At 35.0% G+C, this 24,741-nt stretch overlaps 1 protein-coding gene across 1 annotated transcript; it reads right to left on the bottom strand.

Annotated features, from left to right (window-relative positions):
- Positions 1-1,377: 1,377 nt before the first annotated feature.
- LOC128982314 (roundabout homolog 2-like) lies at positions 1,378-20,037 on the bottom strand. The gene is made up of 17 exons (XM_054401306.1): positions 19,773-20,037; positions 10,934-11,218; positions 9,888-10,041; positions 9,220-9,350; positions 8,795-9,067; positions 8,371-8,588; positions 6,848-7,139; positions 6,418-6,668; positions 5,925-6,236; positions 5,428-5,653; positions 4,910-5,025; positions 4,471-4,670; positions 4,185-4,351; positions 3,586-3,887; positions 3,088-3,208; positions 2,442-2,632; positions 1,378-1,867 (listed from the first exon to the last, which is right to left on the bottom strand). The coding sequence occupies exons 1-17, from the start codon at positions 19,819-19,821 to the stop codon at positions 1,682-1,684; spliced, it is 3,474 nt and encodes a 1,157-aa protein (XP_054257281.1). The 5' UTR covers positions 19,822-20,037; the 3' UTR covers positions 1,378-1,681.
- Between the last annotated feature and the right edge of the window lie 4,704 nt (positions 20,038-24,741).

Raw genomic sequence — 24,741 nt, forward strand, 5'->3', positions numbered from 1 at the left:
TCTAGGTTTATGCAAAAGTATGAATATGTCCTTTTTTATGTGCATGTATAAAAAATAACACCACCTCTATTTCAAAATCCCGTTCTACACAATGCTTTCCTTCGCTTTTGTGGATACATATTGAGGAAAATAAATTGTAGTATGTCATCAAACAGTTTTTATTCTATCACATTCAACGGTACAAAGGTAAAACTCAGTTCCAAGGTGGTCACTATTTACAGTCTATTACAAAAATACAAAATTGGTGAAATTGAACAACAGGTAAAGGAATCATGTCATACAACCAGGCTGCATTACTTTCAGTTGACAGGAATGCGTTACTGAGTGAATAATTACTAAACTGTATTGATTACTGTGTATGCCTAGAGAATATCTGAGGTACTAACAGAATGTTTTGTTATTTGCATTGAGTGGTGGCTCAATAGTAATTAGATTTCTTCATCATGCAAATATTTTTAATTAGGCCTCCTGGGTTTAAAAAATGAACACATTTCTTGGTAAAAGTATTTTCTATACTTTCTTGTGGAGAGTTTATTATTACAAAATAATTAACTAAAATTGATCATCAATGGTATTACCATTCATAACTTGTTGTAATATTTGCTTTTAAAGCAACATATTTACAATTTCCTTAATTAGGTTTCAGGAAAACTAAACAAAGTAATATGTATTACACTCACTAAATATTTTTTCCCGTTATAGATGTATGTATAAAAACTCTAAAAGTATTAATTCTATTCCAATAAAGATGTAAAAAGTTTGTTAAGTGTGAAATGCACTGCAATTGTTAATGTCTTATTTTAACAAATTTCTAAAAATAAACACTTTAACATAGTTTTTTTTATTGATAAATAAATTAAAATGTACATAACGTTCTTAACTAAGAAAAATAATACTATTTATTGCTTTGGCGATATCTACAACTAGGATATGTACATCTCAGATATGTACAAGTAGGATATGTACAAGTATGTAGGCTATGATAAACTATTATATTCAAGATAATTCAAAGTCTTAGAATAGCATTTAAGTCAGTCTTATAGATCCATTTAAGTAGAACATTCAAAGATTACAACACACTAGACAGCAGTCAACGACTTCAAGCATATTTATATGCTTGAACATTAATATTACACACTACATATACACCTAACCTAATACAACATTTGTCGGGACTTGTTTTCCCTTCCATTTGGCTTTTAAAAAATCACGAATTTTAGGCTAGTAGTCATACATTTGAGACGGTGATGATAAGTTATAACGTATTTCATTATTGATAAATTGTGTTTTTCGAGCAATACATTTTTTTGAAAAATCTTATTCAGTGAAAGTAACATGTATGCCTGTTACCCAATCTACAGGGCAGTAGTCCTGATCAATACAATTATTATACCCTTAGCAATAGGGAAGTGCCCCTGAATACCAGGTAAAATACATACTATGTTCAGGGATTGTATCACTAATAAATGTAATAAATGTATAAATTACAGTTTTTTGATATCTCAAAAATGAACATCCAGTAAATTTCATTTTTCTTTTTTGATTTCATATGCATAATGCACTATCTATTACAATATTCGTACAGCATGTTGTTGTTATTTTCTTTGGTCAGTACTCAGGTACAGCCTCAGCTAGGCCTGCAGTATGGTTCGCTAGCAGGCGAGGTGGTCCTGGGTAGCCATCATGTGGTTCCCTTGCACACTCCTGGTGGTTCTCCTCTACCATTGGCTGTCACATGATAGCTGTGGTTCGGTTTGTGGTAGATGGTAGTGTGGTGGTCATTGTAGCTGCTGAACGATGTCATAGTCCGTGGGTGTCTAGGAGGTCTCTGTATCCGGCACTTGCTGCCGTCGGAATATACACTCTCCTGAAAACAGTTATATACAAGATTTAGTAATAATTTAAGATTGAAATATTTAACGTCAAAATATAATAAAGAAGTAACTCATTAACACCCATTACATGAGGAGTAACTCATGAAAGTAATACTCTTATCTTGAAAACACTGTTTAATTATTGCTAACGTTAACGACTTATGGATTGTGAAGTAACATTCCCTCTATATGGATATTGTATTCAAATTGAACACCGCTAAAAGAGTGTGCTCATGTACAAATTCCAGTTTCTCCCTAAGTTTCTGTTACTGTGATAGTTTATGTGTCATTCAACATGCTGCAGGTTACAATAAGCTGTTTTCTTTAGCTTGGTTAGGAAGTTGGCGACTTAAGCATAGTCTGTTGGGCTCAATTCAACTACAATCAATTTACTCTTAAAGTAGCTGCAGATTTAACATGGGAAAGGGCTATCTACTCATATCAATAATCAAAATTTATGACTAAGGTTTATCTAAACAAATGTCGTGTAGTATTGCTGATGTATTTTACAATAAAATATAAATAAAATTCAAATCATGTTGTAGGTTTGTGTGTTATTAGACTCACTTGTGGCCTGATGAGTGGCGTGGAGGCAGAGCTTCGTCGGTATCTAGGAGGCTGTGGTGGCAGTGATGGTGGTGGTGGGGGAGGGGTGTCCAGCTGACTGCTCTCTGTGTCTCTCTCTCCGGCGTCTGACAGCGCTCTACGTCCGTTCTGGGGGATGACCAGAGTCGCTGGCACCCCCGCACTGTAGTTACCTGTGCAAAAATGTCACAGCTTTAAGCTCAATTATATGTACAATAAGGCAGTATTGTTAATAATTTTACTTTGTAAAACAAAATCAATCATATATATATTTTTTCTTTTTGTTGTTTTGTAATAATTAATACAACAAAAGAATTGAGATTATATTTTTTTATATACAAATATTTAATGATTTTAGCTGTCAGCTTGAATTTTGTAAACGAATATGCAGTATAGGAGCTATCGCCATTGTTTACAAAAAGAAATATTCACAACAAAAATGTTCTCTATGATGTTAATACGTCTATGGTAGACTTATTTTCTAGTAAAGATTTAGAACCGCCATTAAGATTAAAGGATAAAAATTATAATCTTTCCACAAATTACAATCCGCATACTAAATTGTGCAAAGGGTTTTGTTAATGCACGGTAGGTACTAAGTTTGACATGCAAGGTAATAATAGCTTACCCTTAATCCTATATCCTCTGTCACCAAGTAAGTAATAGTTATCAGAAAACACTCTTCCGTCGTAGTAGCCAAATGATGTGTAGGATGTCTCATTGTCGTTGCTCCTCTTTTGGTCAGAGTCCTAAACAAATAGTTTACATTTTTGAACCAATTTATTAACACTCCTAAGCGATCAGACGAAAGCACTAAACAGTTTTTCTAGATTTATAAAAACGCTCAATATAAATTTTGGTTGTGGAATTATAAGCTTCCTAGTCATCAATAATATTGTAACTAATACAACCTACTTGAAGTTTGGTCCAGGTACACTTAGATGAACTAAGACAACTTATATTGATAGCATAGAAGTAATACCTTCTAAAGCTACGAATAGCACTACTAAATCAGGATTAGTCATCTATATATTTAATATATCAATCCATTACACAGAATTAAAAGAAACAAAGCAACGACCATTTAAGAAGAGCAGCATTCTGATTGGTTTGAGGGAAGACTGACCGGGGAGTGGCTGTTGCTGGACGGCGGCAGTACCAGGGTGGTCGAGGCGTACGCCGCAGACGTCTGGCTGGCACCTCCCACCCCCTTGAACGTCCACAAGGAGCCTCGCTGTAACATGTTGACCTCAGCGTAGTCCTCGGCAGTCTGCGGTACCTCGCTGTACAACTGACACTTCTCATCGACCTCGCACTTGCCTCCCTCTATCCACAGGTTGGGGTCCGTGGCCAGAGGGTGAGTCAGTCCCACTGTCAAACCTTTGAACCCCAGAGGTGTGGTCAGCACGCCCGCGTTCGATCGGGAATCTGCAAGTTACATTTGTTTACTGGGTTGTTTACTGGGTAAAGGTACTGTGTAGCTTACTGTTTGCGATAAATTTAAACTATACAATATCATATACAAGGATCGTTTCTAATCAGAAGTACACTTATTCAGGTTAATTATAATGCTATTATCACAAGAAAACTGGCAATAATCTTGCAGAGAAGGCTGCTAAATTTCGCCACTAAATCAGTATTTCATTAGATAAAATACTTTAAATTACCACAATTATTGATATCAAGAGAAAAAGTAAATGTAATATTATCCAATATATCCAGTACCTGGTAAGTAGTCCTTTTTGTTAATTTGCTTTTTCCAGAAATACAGCATCGAACTGAAGAGAAGAACCATGACGGCTACCATGGAGCTGAGTAACACTATAAACCAAGTCTCGGAGAGAAAGTCGAAACTGGCCATCTCCATACTAGGCTGCACTCCCACTGGTTGTCTGTAATGAGTAAGCATTCGCTATGAGTTGTACCTAAACACTACTTGGTCTATTGGATTTTACTACTAATTTAAGTTTAAAAATTCGTATTTTCCTATATCCACTGAAGTGGTCATTACCTGGGGTGATTGAGCAGCCTGGTGGAGGGGTCCAGTCGCAGCGTGGCGGGAGCGCTGTACGGTCCCAGCCCTACCCTAGTGGCCGCCGCCGTCTGCACGGTGTATACCACCCCTGCGGTCAGGTTGGTAAGCAGTAGTGACGGTGTCGCGGCACTCACTGACACATTGCTCAGCACTCCCATCGTGCCTCTCACCACGACCTGCAGAAATCGATCACAACCCTGTCAAAATGGTGGTACGACTAGACTTGCTAGCAGCAATAATATGATTGCCTGCTGTCAACCATTCAGGCAATATAATTTAGATGGTTAAATTAACTCTTAGTTTAACTTCATCAATTTTTTTCTTATCAGAAATATAAGGGATAGTGAGAAGATTCTAAATGTTTTCCGCAGACTTAAAACTCAGAACTAATATTTTATCTAGCTTGTTCTTTTACCTGGTATGACTTGATAATCCCGTTGTGAGAGGTCTGAGATGGAAGTTTCCACTTCAGGTACACAGCACTAGTGTTGACCAGAACAGCTTCAATGTTACTTGGTGGCTCAGATGGGACTAAAAACAAAAGGAACGTTTTTTTGGTTATAAATACGGTGTTGTAGAATGTAAAGTGAGACAGTTACATTTTTACTATATGCTGTTGCTGGAATAGATCATAGGAAAGATATCTATACCTATAATATAACGACATCATCTATTCGTGAGTAGGCCTTAGCAAATTTAAATTGTTGAGGAACTTGAGTTATATTTAAATAAAATACTCTAGACACTTCACAGACATTGAAAACCTAAACATCAAACAACAACAGCAAAAAAATCCTTTTCCATGTCCTTTTACATGTCGTACAAGTGAATGAATACTTTACAATCCACATATTAGCGTAACTACGGTGTTGATTAGTCTCAATAACGTTTATACCAAATTGAATTGTTAATATCGTTAATTCCTATACCCACCATCCTCGAGAGTGCGAACTGTTTTTGAGTTGGACGGTCTTCCATCTACTAGCTTGTAAAAGGGTACAAGGAAGAACTGGTAGCGCGAGTAGGGTCTGAGGCCAGTGACCAAGAATCCTGACGTGTCGCCGGTGTGAAGTACCGTCAGCATGGTGGTGGAGCGCGCGTGAGGATCCATACCACGGGAGAAGATCAACACGCCTTCCACGTAGTCACTGCTCAGGATCTAAACATTTAGACATCGTGAAAGCAAACTCCTGATTTTAAAATGCTGTTATGATCGGTACGTATACGGCTTATTCTGAGCAAAATAAAAATAAATTTCTGAACCAAAGCACTAAAAGAAATTATATTTCGACAGGTCATGCTCAAACGTAATAATAATTTTACAGAAAGGCCTCAATTTTTAGATAATACTTTTGTAGTTTTACGAAGCAGTTTAACGCAGCCAATTACACAGTTTGTTTTTTATGGTTTAAGATACAGCAGACACACACCTCCCAGCCCAGTCTGACAGAGGTGGACGAGACGGCTTGTACGGAGGTGAGCTCAACGACGTGGCCGGTGGACAGACTGGCCCTCGCCTCCTTTACAGAGGCGTCCACAGTGGTGTTGGACAGCAGGAGACTGGCAGACGGCGGGGACGCGGATGATAGACCGTGAGAGTTCTCCGCTCGTACTATGAACGTGTAGGACTCGTCAGGCTGGAGGTAGGCCTGCGTGTAGGTGGGACCTGGGACTCTCCTGGCCGCTACTACCCAACCACCACCACTGTGACCTCCACTCAGCGACCTCTTGAACATTTCAACCTGGAAAACAAATTACTGTTTTATCAGAAAAATTTTTGTTACTTATACATCTGAAAATGTTTTGTTGTTCGAAATAATAAACTATGTTCTTGTGAGCAAACTGTCCTGATAGTGTAGTAACCTTCCAATAAAACAATCGTGTTACAACATTTACAATAGTTAACTCATTAATTATTATTACCTGATAGCCCAGCAGAGAGGAAGAACCGATCTTGTTGTTCCTGGTCCAGGATATAGTGAGGCTGTTGTCGGACGAGTTCACTAGTGTAGGTCTGCTAGGAGGGCCCGGTAGTGTGGAGGGCTCCGGACTGCGGTAGAACGGAGCGTTGGGGTTGGTACGGGGCTCTAGTGTGAGAGTGGAGCTCCATGTTGCCTTCCCACTACGAGAGGATGCCACACATGTGTACAGTCCCTCGTCACTCTCCACTAGGTCTGCAAAGTGTAAGTAATTAACATTAGAGCCCTAAAGAATCTCTGTCATTCATGGACGATAGTAAGTATAAAAACCAAGATTTACTTATAAGTATTTTAAGATGTACAACATGGCAGTCACGTTCAAATAGTCTACGATAAGCTTAGTACTATTAGTAAAATTACATTACTCAACCTACTGTGTATTGTAAGTGTCCCATCGTCAGACAGAGTGACCTGAGGAGTTTCTATGGTAACGGGGATGCCGTTCTTGTACCACGTGATGATGGGAGCAGGGTCTCCAGAGGCGTGACAGGTCAGGATGCCCGGGGTGTGGAGGGGCAGAGTCTGGTTGGAGGAGCCAAGCTGGATGATGGGAGGAGGGTGATCGTCAGGTGAGACGACGGTGAGGCGAGAGGTCCAGGAGTCAGAGCCAGCAGCGTTGATAGCACCACACATCACCACCAGGCCGTTGTTGCTCTTTTGGACTCCCTGGGAAAAAGAGGGGGGTGGTTAAAAACTTGTTTTGCACACAATTGAGTTACATTTTTAGCCACCGAATAGGTAAATGTCTATAAACATCTTTCTTTATATTAGTATATTAGCGAATTTCCCTATAGGGAAGTAGCTATTACCGTAGGTCTCATGGTAAGACCTAGGCCCGGGACCGATTTACTTTTTCATTTTGATGTCCCCAGAGGCCAAAAACACCATTCGTTCAAATTTTTATATATCTATATATATATATATATATATATATATATATATATATATATATATATATATATATATGTGTGTGTGTGTGTGTGTCCATCCGCACGATAACTTGAGTAATTTTTGTCCGATTTTGATAAAATTTGGTTTGAAGGTGTAAGGCGGGATAACTTGAACGAGTTCGCGAACCAGCATGATCGGACTATGGCAACGGGGGTTTACGGGGGGTTTTATGGGGTAAAAATAGGTTTTTCCCATTTTTGACCCAAAAAACATAAAATTTTGCAATTTCTTTCTAAACCATTTTGTAGAGCTTAGAAAAACAAATAATTTAGTATATTGAAGTGTTATTATGCGCCTAATGGTTACGGAGAAAATTCCAAAAAAATGTAAATTTTAAATTCCCATGTTATTCTTATGGAGAACAAGTAAACTGTTGTAGTTTGCTTGTTTATGAACATATTTTGATCAAATTTGGAAAATGTTTTTATTTCTTACTAAGTATTAACATTTTACAAAAAAAAACAGTTTTGCCTTCCCTGATGCAGCAAACCTGAGTACTTGTTACACTAATTCTATTTAAATAGGAAATAAATTTTATATTTTTAAGTAGACATTTTAGTGTAAATCCAATCAGGCAAATGGAAATTCGCTTAGTCTGCAGGTTTGCTGCGGCGGGGGTATTTTATTAATAATACTCTTTCTGATAGTCACTGGACAACAAATATTACTTTTTAGCTTTCGAGGTTATTTGCATAACCATTGATAAATAAGTTATGTTCTTTTGTATAACTGATTGTGTTTTTTATAGAGTAGCCTACTTCAAACAAAGGAGAAGTTACATCCTAGTAAAAAAGCTAAGTAAGCCCTATTTAATAAATTGGTAGACTTTTCTATACTTAAAACGTACTAATATGTAAAAAAATGTGTTTATCACGTGTAAATGCGTATTTTTATCAGAAAGAAATTTCACAATAATTTAACTTTGTGACAAAGCAATTTACGGTACCTGGATGGTCAACGACAGTGACACCCCCTCGTGGCTCTCGCTGGTAGTCGACGCCACAATCTGTCCTTGCTCGTCTCCGGGCATCAGCAACGTGTGGTTACCCTCTATAAGCCAGAACAGTGTCGGAGTTGGCTTCCCTCTCACCCCGCAGAAGAACACGGCGTTGCGGCCCTCCTCCACTGTTAATTCTTGTGGCCTAACCAAAATCACCGGAGGAGCTGTAAGAAAGATTTGCCTATTTTGAGTAATCAATGCGTTTAAGCTCTTCAATATCACGTACGAAATTAAATTTTATTGCATTATGCATGTTATTAGGGGTTTTAAGGGAAGACCCTATTAACAAATAGAGTAGTCAAATAGATACGAATATTGTGTTAACACGTAGCCAGTACAGATGTTAGTCTATTGCTGGAAGGCTACTCACAGTGGACGATGAGCATGGCCGAGGCGGTGAGACTTCCCACGGCGTTGTCCACCTCACAGCTGTACTCTCCCTCGTCCTCCTGAGTGACCGCCTCCAGCCGCAAACTGCGATCCTCCAGTACATGGACTCTGCCCAGAGGCATGTTGCCGCCGCCAGCCGTGCGTCTCCACAGCACGTCCGGCACAGGGTCTCCGCCCGCCTCACAGGAGAACTCCACACTCGCTCCCGCCACTACCACGGCATCCTCAGGCACCCGCACTAGGAACGGTTTCACTGAAATGCCATACAATTAATTATCTGTAGAATTTGAAGTGACTAATGGCTAAAACTAATGACTGAAACCATCTTGGTGTTTAGCCTACGTTTTGTTTTTAAATGACTTTTCAATTCTTTGTTTATAAATCTAATTGTTTTCAAAAACTTACCGTGGACTTTAAGTTGTGCAAGAGCGGACTCTCTCACCCCAACAGCGTTTTTGGCGACGCATTGGTATTTCCCTTCATCCGCCTTTCTTGCATTTTGAATAGCCAAATTTCCTCCATCTACAATTTTTAATCTGAAATACAAAAATGTAATTAGATTGTATGAAAACGGTTTATCCACCATATAAAGTTTAGTAAGATAGTTATGTTGGGGGTTAACAAAACTTTATTAATAGAAGCCATATACTTACAACCGTAAATCAAAAACGTTAGTATAGTACTTCAAAACAAAATGTAAATACATTCCCGTTAGAAGCTTTATTGAACTGAATGCTATTAACAAAATGTAATATTGTAATTCTTATGGGACTATTGTTGATTACTTTAAATCCACATACTTACCGTACTTTTTGAATATAATGCAATCACTGATAAATGATACTCTGATAAGAAATTGTAAACTGGGAATCGCTTGATGATGAGGCAATTTGCTTTTATAACATTATTTTATTTACTCTAAAACCTAAAAATATTGTTTAAATAAAAAGATTAAAAGTTTGTTACATATCATCACGTACTTTATCTGTGTTCAATAGTACACGAAAATAAATTGTCTATTGAAAACCCGTTGGAAGTTAAATATAATTGACAGCGTATATGCAGTACTTTACCTGTCAGAGGTGTCCACTTCCACAAGTACACCATTCTTTTTCCAGGAAACCTGCGGCTCCGGAACTCCCTTGGGAGGACCACACTCCAGCAGCGCCGTCTCCCCTTGAGCAACCCTTAAGTTTGACGGCTCCACACGAAACTCCTCCCTCAGCACTAAAGCAAATATAGAAAGCCGTTACAAATATTCAGATAAAACTAAGACTGACAAGGTATATGGTGTTTAACGCAAAACAAATATTACAAAAACTGTGAGACTGTTTAGCGCCAAAACAAGCATTTATGGTGGTATCCCTGTTTTCATTACTTCATTGCCGATCAGCTGATATGCATTGTTGCTTAGTTATTTATAAGGTTTAATTTTATTGGAACGAGTAATGTCCAGTGGTCGAAACTCGACCAAAAGTATGTAATGTACTCACTTATGTTAATGTTTCACCCCACACTGTAAATAAAACATGTGATTGGAGTTTCTTCCATTTGTTTGGATTTTCTGTTTATATTTCGTTGTTATTTCGTCACCAGCATGGCAACGCATAAGATCCATGTTAATTTTTTCAAATTTTTAAACTCATTTTTTGCACATATCTTTGAGCCTATTTAAATTTATAAAGGGATTCTGCACACATACAGGAAAATAGCTTTCTAACAGTATGCGTAGATTTTCCCTACGATGCCCACGAGCTGAGAAAAAAAGGTTTTAAAGAAACATGCTTGCCTATTAATATATAGATAGATTTCTTTGTAAATAAGACTCAAATGGTGTTTTTATAATCTTGTAATTTATAATTTAATAAGTACATGTAATTTGGGTTACGTAAAAAAACACCCTGTAAGTAATTCATCTTTTTTAAACATATATTACAAGTGAAATGCTATTTAATTTAAGGTTCATTCATTTCAACAACCTATCCATAAAAGGATACACAATTAACAGAGAAGATATTCGCAATGATATACGATGTGCATTTACAAATCTTGTTGTCTGTTCTCTGAACCTTTCAAACGTATAATATCCAAACCTAGTTGTGGTTGTATCACGTCTTACCTCCGACTTGCAAGGTGGCGTTTCTACTGGTCGTGTGGCCAGCGGAGTTGGTCGCTCTGCACCAGTAGACTCCGGCGTCGCGGCCAGGAGTCACTCTGAGGAAGAACAGCGCCCCAGGCAGTAGTACGCGGCTGGCCGAGGGTCGCACAGGGTGGCCATCCTTGTACCACTCTATGTGGGGCGGAGGATGACCGTCGGCGGCACAGTTGAGGGTGGCAGGCTCGTGGCGTGGCACAGTCAGGTCTGCGGGATGTTCCGTGATACGGGGTGGTACCATCTGTGATCCTGAAACATGACAGAGGCACCGGTAAACATAATGCTTATTTTTAGATTTTCAACGTTTAAGGCTTGATGAAACGTATTTTACAATTTATAAATTAATACCGCTGATGACACTTGATAATGAAAGATATATTTGTTATTAGAAAAATTAATTGATGTTATTTGCAATATTACTAACATTTTGATATCCAGGTTGATTTTTAACGCGCAGCACAAATTAAAAGTACTGTGAGACATATTTTAACGACAAAACAACCTTATATTTTGGTGTCCATGTTTTGCTTACTTCATTGCCGATCAGCTGATATGCGTTGATACAGAGTCATCTATGAGGGTTAGTGTTGTTGGGAATTTATTGTAAATAAGACATAACTTGGTGTTTCCCCAATCTCGAAAAGTTAGAATAGTACTTTGAAAGTAAATCATTGGTTGTATGCCAAGAAAGGTTTGAAATTAAGTTACCAGGTGTGACTACAGTACCTTATAAATCAAATATTATTGATATGATCATATTTTAATTAATTTAATTCATAACAACACTAACCCTCATAGATAACTATGTATCAGATAACGCATATAAGCTGATCGGTAATAAAGTAAAGAAAACAAGGATACCAAAATATAATGTTGTTTATCATTAAAATGTGTCCCACAGTACTTTTAATTTGGGTTGCGCATTAAAAAACACCAAGTATTTACTTATTTTATTTTTGTAATTCTGTAGTTTGTAATTCTAGTAGGTTTTAAGCAAAGGGCCATTATGGATTTTTCTATCCAACTTAACCCTTCCATTAATGGTTTTTAGGAAGCGTTATTAGTAGATAGTCCATAAAATCCCATAGTATAAGTAGTATAGATAGTAGATAACCAATTAAATCTTTAATATGCCTATTATTATTTAAAAAATAACTGGGTCCACAATAGATCCTACTTAGGGCCACACCTTCGGATTTGATCGTAAACACTTACTAGCCCAGTCAGTTCAAATCAGTACGTATTAATTTTAAATTTTCTCTATTTTTTAAATCATCATGGATGGCGTAAACGATTAGTGCTAGGCCTGTCTGTATCGAACTATGTCTTTCCGACATAATTGTGTAGAATTGTTGCAAAAAGTATTATATAAAATGCGTTGTAAAGCCCTCATTGACTGACTCACTCACTCATCACTAATTCTCCCACTTCCCATATACCTAGGAGGCTGAAATTTGGTACACTGATTCTTTAGGAATTAAATAGGAAAACTAAGTTGTTTTTATTCTGATCGGACTCTTGGGCTCCGCCCCAGTGGCTCTGGAGTTTCCCATGTTAACCTTATGAGTACTCATATTTAAATGGAATTAAATAATCTTAACAGCTGGTTCAACTAAACAATTTGATTCTGTGATGTTCAATAGCATTAAAAAGTTAATAGGTTTATCAACAGGGTGTAGCACTATTATTTTTTTAGTTTATGACAACAGCTAATTTACAACCAAAAGGTGAGTGAGCGAACCGAACGAACTTCAACATGGAGGCGAGTTAGCATTGCGAACGAGCTAATCAGAAGGCAAGTGAGCGCAGCGAACGAGCTCCAACCTGAAGGTGAGTGAGCGTAGCGAACGAACTTCAACCAGGGCGTGATTGAGCCATGCGAACGAGCTCATCTTGAAAATGAACGAGCATTTTACATAAAACCACATTAGGACAGGACGATGTCTGTTGGGCCAGCTCGTAGATAATATAAAGGATAAGGCCGTATACAATGTAAAAATGATTATATTTCTTTTTTTACAGGTAAATAAACAAGAGTATAACATGTTTAATGCTGCCCATGTATTTGTTGTGCAAAAAATGTTGGGAATTAAAATAATGTATTATATTATTAATAGTATTATACTAATGAATATTATTACATCGTCAGGGTTTCGCTGAATACCTATGTATTGAAAGATATTATTGTTTTTTTCATAAAAGATTGTTTTTTACATGACCATTAAACATTGTTGTAGATGTATTAACTCAGAATAAGGATTAATGTAAAGAATATTTTTAGAGTTACATTTTTAAGCCTTTGTTTGGGATATAATTAAACGAAATTTTGTTTTACCAAAGTAAAACATAAAAAAGTAAGTAAGTATTACTTTAGAAAATTGTATGTTTCATTTGTATTCATATTCATAAGGTGATTTTCTTATATTTAATAGTGTAAATATGGGGAATTTCAATAATATTAGCTGTATTTTTGGATGTTTCATCTTATACTAAATAGGTAAAAATGTATAATATACATACGTACTTGATTTTTACTGAACCAGTTAACCAATCATTGCTGATTTAACACTTTCTAAATTATGGCGAAACTCAAACAAGATTAATGTTTGTAGCATGGTAGCATAACGATGAAAAGTCCAGAACTCGAAAAACTATCTAAACCCTTTAATAATATTTTGTTTTAATCAATGTACGGTTTAAAACAAGTTTAACGAAAGAAATCAATGCGATCTTAACAGCATCCATAAACTATTTTAAAACAAGTTTCCTACTAATATTTTGGTTTGAAACTTAGGTCTACATAGAGAAGTCTGAGCCTGAGCTTTTTTCCAACGTGATTATTTGTATATGCCTAATAAGTCAGTAGCTGTTTTGTATCGCAGTCATCTTGATGTAGTTTTATGACAGTTAAACAAATTTACGCCACGCTACACGTTTAAAGAACTTCCCACGCAAGGATTTAGTCCAGAAAACAGCTGTTTGCCGCCAGCTTAATCAAACGGGGTTTCATTTTGTTCTACTGTACTGTAATGAGTTTTTACCGGACACCATCCAGCTGATTTTATTTGGCAATGACTGATTAAAAACTAAAACATAACCTCTCTTTGAGGTTATAAGTAGTGATTGTTAGACCTTTAGTCGGTGGGAATATACAGGGTGTCCATAAAAAACGTTTCAGGACTTTGGGAAATGAATCCTCATACTAAAAGGAAGAAAAACAATTTATCTGAAGGTATGTCCAAAAATGCATATTTACCCAATTATCCGCCATTTTGTTTTTTATACAATAGTATATTACGTTACTAGTCTTGGAAAATAAGTGTTTACCGGACGAGTCCGGTAAAGACATTTTGGACGAGTGACGTACGATAGTTTACGCCATACTACTAAATCTGTTCAAATCCTTATAAATTACCACCAACTAAAGGACTAAAAATCACTAGTCATAACCTCTGAGAGAGGTTATGTTTTTGTTTATAACCACTAACTATTGCCACCCAAATACAATATATCAGCTGATTGGTGTCCGGTAAAACTCATTGCAGTACAGTAGTACGCAATGAAACCCCATTTGATTAAGCTGACGACAAACAGCTGTTTTCTGGACTAAATCCTTGCATGTTAAGTTTGTCAAAATAGTGTAGTGTGGCGTAAAAATATTTTTATCTGTGAAGTTTTTTGTTTGATGATTATGAAATTTGGTAACCATGTTAACAACACAAGACCTGTAATATAAAAAATAATAAAGTTGTTCCAATTGTTAATTTCAAAATGGAGGCCGTTTTAATTTTTCTAATTTAAATAACTCGAAAACGGCTAATTCTATGAAAAAATTTCAAGAATACTTTTTTAGCATTTTTAATTTCCGATCAAACGATACCAAGATCAAAAAGATCGGACAAAAGGTAACTGAAATATAACGGGTTTTGTGTAAAAATAAGGAAAAATTAAGCGTTCCCCGACTAACTTTGCCTTGTTTTCACACAAAAACTGTTATATTTCAGTTACCTCTTGTCCGATCTTTTTATCTTGGTATAGTTTGATAGGGAATTAAAAATGCAAAAAAGAAGGATTCTTGACATTTTTTTTATAGAATTAGCGGTTTTTGAGTTATTTAAGTTAGAAAAATCCAAACGGCCGCCATTTTGAAATTTACAATTGGAACAACTTTATTATTTTTTGTATTATAGGTCTTGTGTATGTTAACATGGTTACCAAATTTCATAATCATCAAACGAAAAACTTCACAGATAAAAATATTTTTGTATAAAAAACAAAATGGCGGATAACTGGGTGAATATGCATTTTCGGACATACCTTCAGATCTACTTTTTTCTTCCTTTCAGTATGAGGATTCATTCCCAAACGTTTTTATGGACACCCTGTATAAGGATTTGTACAGATTTTTTTTATTGTTGAGTTAACTTAGAGTAGTATGGCGTAAAATATCGTACGCCACACTCGTTCGGTAAACACCTATTTTCAGGACTTGTAATGTAATATACTGTACTCTCAAGAAAATGGATACCAAATATGCTTGCCCTATTAATAGTTTACAATAGTACTATAGTACTATAGTAGATATTTATTAACTAGTCATTTGTGTAATTTAATAACACAGAGGTAAATTACAGTTAATTATATTTTTAGGAAAGCATACTAAAAGAAAAGTTTAAGATAACTTGTCACAGGTTATGTCTTATTTTCATTGCTCTTACGCGATAAAAAGGTTATACACCAGTGAGCTTATCCATTACAAAAATAGATTGAACAAGTTGGAATTTATCAAGCTAACTAATTATGTTTATGATGTTGAAGAGCTTTACAATTAACACAATCGTTTACAAATATATGTATACAAATGTTATATTAATGTAACTGAGTCGTTTTCAATTGAGCTTAGAAAGAACGCAATACAACAAACAACCATAGCCTACAAGTACTAGGTTAATAATAAATATGTAATTATATTTAGTATCTAGTCAATATAACAGTGTGGATTTAATGTATCGAGTAGTGTTGTTGGAGGACTTTTATTCTATCCGTATAATACCACATACACTAATGGAGGCGATAAGACATTCTGTATTTCAGTATCAAAACATTCTCAACTGAATATTGTTAAACTAAATTTAGACATGTTTTTCAATTTAAACTGTTTTTGACCCGGTAAATATTTGGATGGAATTTGTGTCGTTCAAATTGACAATGAAGATGGTCCATCAGCGAGGGCGCGTGGTGTGTTGCTCGGTTATTTACTGAGGCTGTGGCCCATGACGCGGTTGTATTTTGGCTCTAAACTATGCAAATGCAGCAAATAACTCTCTCTACAACCGTTAATGTGTGCAACATTTACATTGTTGCCTCTGTACTTTGTTGGCTTCACTTTGGAACAAATTAAGCAAGAGTATGTTTTGTATTGTTTTGTGTTATTACTCTTTAAGAATTCCTATTCAAATATGTTGCTTTGGCCAGATTCCAGCTACAGTGTTCAAACGTTACATTGTGGATGTTGAACGGGTTTTCGCCCAAAAAAGTCGTAGGCTGCACGCCAAGTATAATTAAAATATCTAACTAAGACTTTATCTCTATTTTTCTTGGCTATTTTATTTCTAAAAATTAATGCTAAATAGAATCAAAAAGTAAATTAACTGGAAAATGATGATTCCTAAGTTTCCAATATAAGCTCATTTCAATTGTACATTGCAATTCTACATTGCGTACTCGGAGTCAATAATCCTTCTTCTTACGTAAAACAGCAAATATCTTTTTTAGTTGTAAATATGTTGATAACAGGTTGAATATTCTTTACCAAATACGTACCACAACTCCAACTAAATGGATAATGAACCAACCTGTTCAATTTCATAATCAATAAAACTCACAAAGTCTGAAAATGTATACATAAATAGATATTTTAATGATGCAAGTTAAAAAAAATACTTTACTTAATATCGAATTATAATTCTCACCTTCTTAATTAGTATTCTGCACTAAAATAAATTGACACACCTATCACCCATATTTACACCGTTGTCTACTCCTTCTGATGAGAGAAATGACGTTAAAAATAAACAATCAATACATACAGTACTTTTAGTTGAATTCATAATTCGTATCCCCTATGAAATAAGTTTAATTTGGTAAGTTTAATTGGGTTATTAGAATTCTTATTGTTTCCTAAATCCATGTGGCATTCCTAGCCTGGCGTTGAGTTAAAGCTCAAAGAGACGGCGACTGCAGCGGCAGACGAGGAGCCCCACAGGTAAATTAAATTATCAGAGTGAAGAGCCAAAAGCCAATATTGTTTGAGCGCCACGCCGCGCCACCCACGCTACGTTCAGTCTGACCACAGCGTGAAGTAATCAATCGTAGGCCGAGTAGACCTCTAATCGAATGTTAAGATATGTTCACGTGAAAATTACAATATAACGTAACGCACGTATAGACACAGTGTGATTTAAGAATGTTGTAAGTACGTATACATGAATACTGTACATGCAAATTATATTGAAGAACAATTTCATTCGTTTTTCTCGTGGATCATAGTTTATTACATTTTCGAACTTACTTAATGTTTAATGTTAGCTGTTACAGTAGATTGAACAAAGTGTATTTAAAGTCAAAAGATTTAAAAATTTCTTTATAATAAAATCCAAATAAAACGTCATGCATAGGTAACTATTAGGGTTCCTAACATTGACAGATATAATATATAAATTATTTTATAATGACTAAAAGACTATATTACAAAGATAATTAAATTTATGCTCCAAGTTGATACAACAAGTGGATTGCACCTTTTTTTATTTTATATTCAATTTGAAAGGAATATAACTTCCAGAAAATAATAAATAAATTATTTAAATTAATTTAAATCAATTATTACAGCATTTATACCAATTTACAATAGCTCGATTATGATGAACCACTCTTAAGCTTCAAACTAAATCAGTCATTACACTTACTTTATCCTTCTAAACTTGACAAAAATTCGCCCAACTAAATATTAATTATTTTACAGTATATTTAGTCATCGACAAAGAGACATTTAAGTATAGTTACTGCCACGGCCTGCAGTAAACGAATTTATTCTCTAATACGTCCAAACATGTTGCAATTCCCTAGAACACGTTATTAGGGATTGTGTGTCAGTTTAACTAAGTGAGATTCCATTTTCGCAAACTTTCATCAAACAACATTAGAGATGACATGAGAGCAATAACAACGACACCGCTGTGCCAATATCACGGCTAAATAATCTCTCTTATGTAACTACAGGAATTTGTACGGAACAAACGACAACAGGCATTATATTAGTCCTTTGTTGATGCATTCTATATTACCTGGCTTGAATGCTTTCTCAAACAAAGGTGAGTTTGAAATTGGAGTTTGCTGTCTGACAACTAAATTATCTTTGGTTCAATGAAACGGAACTCATCCCTTTATGTTTGCGTTTGTTGTAAGGTCTTCAATTGTGTTGGATTTATTATTTCTTGGTTAATTTGCTGATGAACAATTTTTGATTGATATTAACATCAATATAAGCTTTTGCTTAGTTGAATCTCAAGATGAGATTTTTTATTTATTAACTCTTTTCTTTAGTAGGATAGATGATGGTATATAAAATAATGGTGTTATTAAATCAATACAATCTCTATTTAATAGTTTATAGTTAATATAACTTTTAACTAAAACGTCACAGTATTTATAATGTCTAGCTTTTACAATATTTTATACAAATCCCCAATAATAGCACAAACTATTAAATGTCTATATAAATTTAAAATGTCAATCAAGTGTCCAAAACTTGAATCTCGACTTGTATGTTTAGTTCTTATATAAAATATAGTGTTCTATTGTTTTCAGTGTTCATGTGATTTCCGATACACATCAATCCTCAAAGAGACCTAATAGACTCTTAATACGCTCAATACACCGTAATTGTAATATATATATATATAAAACCATTATAAACCAGTACCAGTAAATGATTTTTAACGTTATCTTACCATGATGTTATGTATTTAAGATCATTACGTCTATTGCAATACTTATAGTTTCAGAGGGTTCTACTATTTTTCTCATTTTAACAGATTCGATGTAGTTGGTACACCCATATTTAAATATGATGGAGCGGCTTTTAACATTAAAAATCATATTTCCTGGTGGTGGATTTTTAACATTGGTGGTGGTAATTTTTTTAACTAACGAATTGTTGAAAAGGCTTTAATCAGAGTATAAGGATTTTACCTATGCATATTAAAATATACTATTTAAAAAGTAAGTAAATTGTACGTTTGTATGTGAGCCTTCCTTTTATTCAACAGTTGTTTCTGGAGTAGAGTTTGCACGTTAAAATTTGTTGAATAAATACTATTTTCAGCTTTATTCAAGTAATAGTTGTGTTAGTTTATGTTTCTGTCATTTTCTTAGAGTAATAAATAAATTATTGGGTAATAATACATTATTGTAGTTTATAGAATAACGTAATTTTACTCTTGAAATGTGAGATAAAATATAATTTTAATTAGGTTTAGTTTGAAAAATACCACATCCTCTGTCATTGGTATGGCATCATTCCATTGTGCCTTATCTATTTTGTATTATCTAGATATTTACTTTTTAAAGTAGAGGAAGCTTGTGAGCAGCCTCAATAACAAGTAGGCTAATTATATTTCTGTTGGATTCTGCAAAATCAAAATTGGTTGTTATTTTACCTAAAAATTTTGAATTATCTGATGTAGTTCTAAAATTTTGTATAACAATCTATATCTAAGTATATATATATATATCTACTCACCAGCATTATATCCAATCGAAATCAACGCACATAGCACTACAAAACGCATTTTACACAGCTCACACACGTATGAAAACACACTCTCTTCTCCACATAAATTTGTATAAACAGCAATAAAAATTATTTACATCAACCATTTGCAGCGTATAGTGTCACTATAGACTTGATTCAACATAGTTTCAAGTGTATTTTATCTGACACTTGTAACTGTTGTAAACACGTGATGGTTTGTAAGTTCGCTGACAGCGGCATGTCTCTCTCAATCCTACTCTCGGCACCGCGGTCCATGCCACACTGAGGCTGCCAGCATCCCATTTGAGTCTCGTGACTAAGAGGGGGGGGGGGGGATCATCCACCCTCCCACCCTTCACTCAACGAATAGCTAAAGCGAACCGAATACAGCCAAAGCTATACAAATGAGTAATTGTAATAGAAAAATGTAGACCTACTTAAACCACCAAGGGTCTTAATAACAAAATTTACTTACAAAGGAATAATTCAGTACAAGTAATGATTTTAAATTCCATAGGTTATTTAGCACGGATGTATAAATGGCACTAATGTGCGTTTTAAAATGCTGTGACTATATGATAATTACCAATCCAAAAGTCAATATAAATGGTATCCAATGGAAATTGGGGTGTGGCTGCTAATAACAAGTAGTGTTATCCCCCAATTTCACTTCAACACTTTTTCCACAGATTGACAAAGATGCTGTTTTATTGTTGTGTCGTTAGATTTAATATGTATGTTATTGGTAAAAATAGTTTGAGTATGACATTTTAATTACTAGGTTTTTTTTCATTACGGGGGTTAGCATTTGCCTTTATGTAGTAATACTTGTGTGTATTATGGTCTGTAACTCTCACATGTTCTGACTTGGTCCTCTAGGTACCCAGGTGATTATACTACTCGCCTTCAAACCAGAAGGTCACTGGTTCGATTCCAAGCGAGATCATTACCAGATTGTCATTTGTTATGTAAAGGTGATACATAACAAAAAAAATCATTTTGCGTAGAAACACACACAAAATAAAAAGGTAGACTCGATAGTAACAGGGCCAGGAGGAGCAACCGCTCCTCTACAAAAAACGTCTAGAAATACCAATTCGTGGACAAATAAAGAAAATCCTAAGCCCGCTGTTTTAAATCATAACCAGTTCGGACAGGATACTTGATTCCCGTTCGTGGGACGGGCTCACATCTAGTCGTAATTAAATTCCTGTGAACTAACCGAAACAGATATTAAATTAATGCCCTTGCTACAAAAAACTTACGATTACAACTAATACTGTGCATTGTTCTCATGAGTTGAAGTAACGTTTTGCGTCGATGACTACGTGTACAATGTTGCAGTACTGTATTGAGGTTTGTCGCTGGACCAGGCCTCCCCTGCGAGAGGGGTTGCTTGTGTTGCGACAAGTTACGACCACAGGGTCACTTTACGATGACCAGTCCGAGATTTAGCACACTTCGTCCTTACCCTCGGTAAGTTAACAGTCTAAACACTCGAGTGGGGTTTCATTGTCTCTTTAGTATGATGCTGTATGATTAATATGCGTTACAAGTTTATTTTATGCGTTAGTAGTTCGTAGTAAGACGCTTCAATCTAATGTTTTGTATGTATACTATTCGAGTATTTTGAATTTTATGTAAGAGCTTAAAAAAAACTAAAATAGTCGGATTATTTTTAACAGTTGAATACCGAAGTTCAATGTCCAGTGTTTCTTTCCTCCAAATATTGCAATCATACCATATCCATGATCAAATATGAAGTTATTTCGTATCTAGAGTCATAATTAATTGTCAATAACTGGTTGAAGCTGTGTTTTCAGATTACAAATAAATGAGAAAGTAACTTAACCCTTTAACTTGGTTCATCAACTTAAGTCTAAAAATCATAATCATATCTTCAAGGATTTTTACATGTATTTCATACGTACTCATTTTTCCTGAACGTATTTTTCATGCTTATAAGTTGCGTCCCCTATAAAATACTAGTACATTTCAAAACAACAGGATGTCTCCATTTTTATTCGTTTTAAGACCCCTTTCTATAATATTTACTGATTGGTAGATTTAAAAACAAATTTGATAAAAGAATTTATATGAAATATCACATAGATTGTAGGCCTAACTATTTTTTTCTATATTTTACGTACACAAAAAGATGCTTAAGTACTGTACTTAAAATACAGCGTTGCTGTTCTTTTCACTGTTGTCTGATGGGGGCACCAGACAACAGTGAAAAGAACTGTTGTTGGAATCTCAGTCTTAAAATCATTAGTCTGAGAAGAAGGGAGATCTGCTTAAAGATTTATTCAAACGAGATCACTCTTTACTTCCTTTCTTGGAAACTAATGGAAAGACTCTTTTTAAGATTTCATTGAAAAGACACCGGCAAAAGGCCAAGTAATTAAGGGCGCAATATCATTACAAAGACAGTGACTGAGAAGAAAGTTTTACGGCATACGGAATTTGTTTGCATTTCAAGTGTTGAAATGTAAACACAGTTGTTTGTAAATTTATACTTGACCTTTCTTGTATCCGTCATATTATTTCTAAACTAGTATGGGTTATGTGTTTACTCATTATTGATCTTAGCATTAAAAGGTGAAGTGTATCTGGTGATTGATCTCTATGACTATAATAGTCGGAGAAATATAGGATATGACCTTAAAAAAATTGCAAGAAAACGTTTTATGGTTTTATTTTGTAGAGTTGGGTTTGCAGAATGACATACTAAAAGTTGCCAAAAATCGGTGGACGAGAAAACGACTAAAATCATAATTTAAAATGGCGGCTTTTTCCGATTTGTTCCCGAGTTATAAGTCTTTTAATAACAATATATTTCTAAAAAGTTAAATTTAATATTGTTCTGAGGTTCGTAGCTGGTCTTTAACTCGTCTGATTTTAATGATCAAGAGTTCAAACGAAAGCCCTTACATTACTGAATATTTTAAGCCTAGAACGAACTACAACCGTCAATAAGAACTGGAGATATAAGAAAAATAATTTAAAAACAATTATCAAACTACGAAACGTCCATAAGAAATGTATGGTGGAGAGTTTTCGTTTGAATATATCTTCTAAATGAATAAAGATATTTAAAAACGGATTTCGGCATTGAAATCAACGTAAAAATGTAGTTGGTAATGATGTGTCACAACACTATCATTACATTGAAAACAAATTATCTATGTCCAATATGGCGGATCCAAGATGGCGGCCAAAAACATGTTCCCTATCAAAATGAAGTGATAACCATCCAATAAATACAGGCGGTAGTCCCAAGTCAATATCTCGAAAAATGTGCATAACAAATGCATGTGAAATATGTTTTTTTAATTTGTCCAATGTTGGAAATAGCCGCCATTTTAAATTCTGATTTTAGTGGTTTTCTCGTGCACCGATTTTTGGCAACTTTTAGTATGTCATTCTGCAAACCCAACTCTACAAAATAAAACCATAAAACGTTTTCTTGCAATTTTTTTAACGATCCCTATGTAAGTTTGTTTAGTTTGCTTGGACTATAACATCACCTCCACTAATTGATAGTGTAACAAACATAGCATGATGAACACTTAAAATAACAACAACATTATTCAAAATCTCATACACACCACCTTGACGTCATAAAATATTTGTTTATTAACATTCTCCATGCTAAAATTGTGTTTGTCCTTTAAAAGTACCAAATGTGCTGACAACCGAAATACCATCTAACCTCATATTTACTGCACTACCCAATCAAGTTTTGCCCTCCTTGGTGCCACAATCTTGTACCAATTACTCTATCAACAATTCCAATAAGGACGTCCAAACTCTGTCTGAAACTAACTTCAAGGGGTTCTCCCCTAAATACATAGACCAATTTCTCTTTTCCTTAATTAAAGGCAGGTGTAGCTTATAAAGTCGTAATGGAATAATCAATAAATGAATTTTTAACAGTATTTTTGTGTGCAATGGTAAGGACACTTTTTTAACCATTGGCACTAGTTTTAATATGCATATTTTAAAAAGGGTTTAAAGTTATTATTGTGATTGATTTTATGATTGGGAAGAAATCCAAATATTTTTACACAGTCTTATAATGGTTAAATAATACCACAATAGGCTATGTGCACAAATTCGAATCTATAGACCTTATCGGATGTGGTAATTTAAACCGCTGATCTTCCAATCAGCATCCAATACTGACCAAGGGGTTTCTCAATGTCCGAGCTCGACTCATGAATCGTATTCACTAATGGCCACAACAATCCCATATCAGTAACTGATAACGATCTGTTAGGCCGCAGCTGTTGTGTCAATAAATCAGCTGTCATTTCCCGCCATTTCAAACATCAGGCCACATCAGCACTATTATGCTGATTGATACAATCTCCGAATCTGCCCTCCGACCACACAAACGCAAATCCCCTCACGATTTCCGCAGTATGAGGATAACTAACTAATAGATAACATGCAGATAGACTCCTAGTAGGATTTGATATAATATCAATTTTCAAAATAGGTAATGTGCAATGTTTTTAGAACAAGATGATAGCTAAACAGTTAGAGACTGTTAACTGTGTGAAAGTAACATAGTGGATAATGACGTAACAAGGACTTTCAACATTATTTTATTACCAGTCAAATAGTATAATGATTCTATTTGTATCAGCCAACAAAAAACCTTTATAAATTATAATATTTTATTTATATAAATTAAAATCTAAATTATTAGGTTTGTGATGATAGAAGAATATTTATAACATTCTGTAATTACTGTATGCTTTTTTTCTACACTCATATTATACGATTATTAATTTTCAATAATGCTTAAATAACAAAAGAACAGTCATAGTTTACTAGATCAACAATCTTTATATTTCAGTTAAGTATATAAACCACCGTCATGAGAAAGGTAGTTCGAAGGTTTTGATAATAGCAGAAGTTATGTTGTAAATATTATAACTTGAAACTG

Source organism: Macrosteles quadrilineatus, unplaced genomic scaffold, assembly GCF_028750875.1.
Source record: "Macrosteles quadrilineatus isolate MER2022 unplaced genomic scaffold, UCM_ALF_1.0 Scaffold_1__1_contigs__length_201487025, whole genome shotgun sequence".
Taxonomy (NCBI): Eukaryota; Metazoa; Arthropoda; class Insecta; order Hemiptera; family Cicadellidae; genus Macrosteles; species Macrosteles quadrilineatus.

Excerpts from the sequence above, each read along its gene's own strand:
- LOC128982314 (XM_054401306.1), bottom strand. The coding sequence starts at position 19,821 with ATGCGTTTTGTAGTGCTATGTGCGTTGATTTCGATTGGATATAATGCT. Across the intron at positions 9,068-9,219 it reads TGCACAACTTAAAGTCCACG|TGAAACCGTTCCTAGTGCGG; the intron begins GTAAGTTTTTGA and ends ATGGCATTTCAG. Across the intron at positions 1,868-2,441 it reads CGCCACTCATCAGGCCACAA|GAGAGTGTATATTCCGACGG; the intron begins GTGAGTCTAATA and ends AACTGTTTTCAG.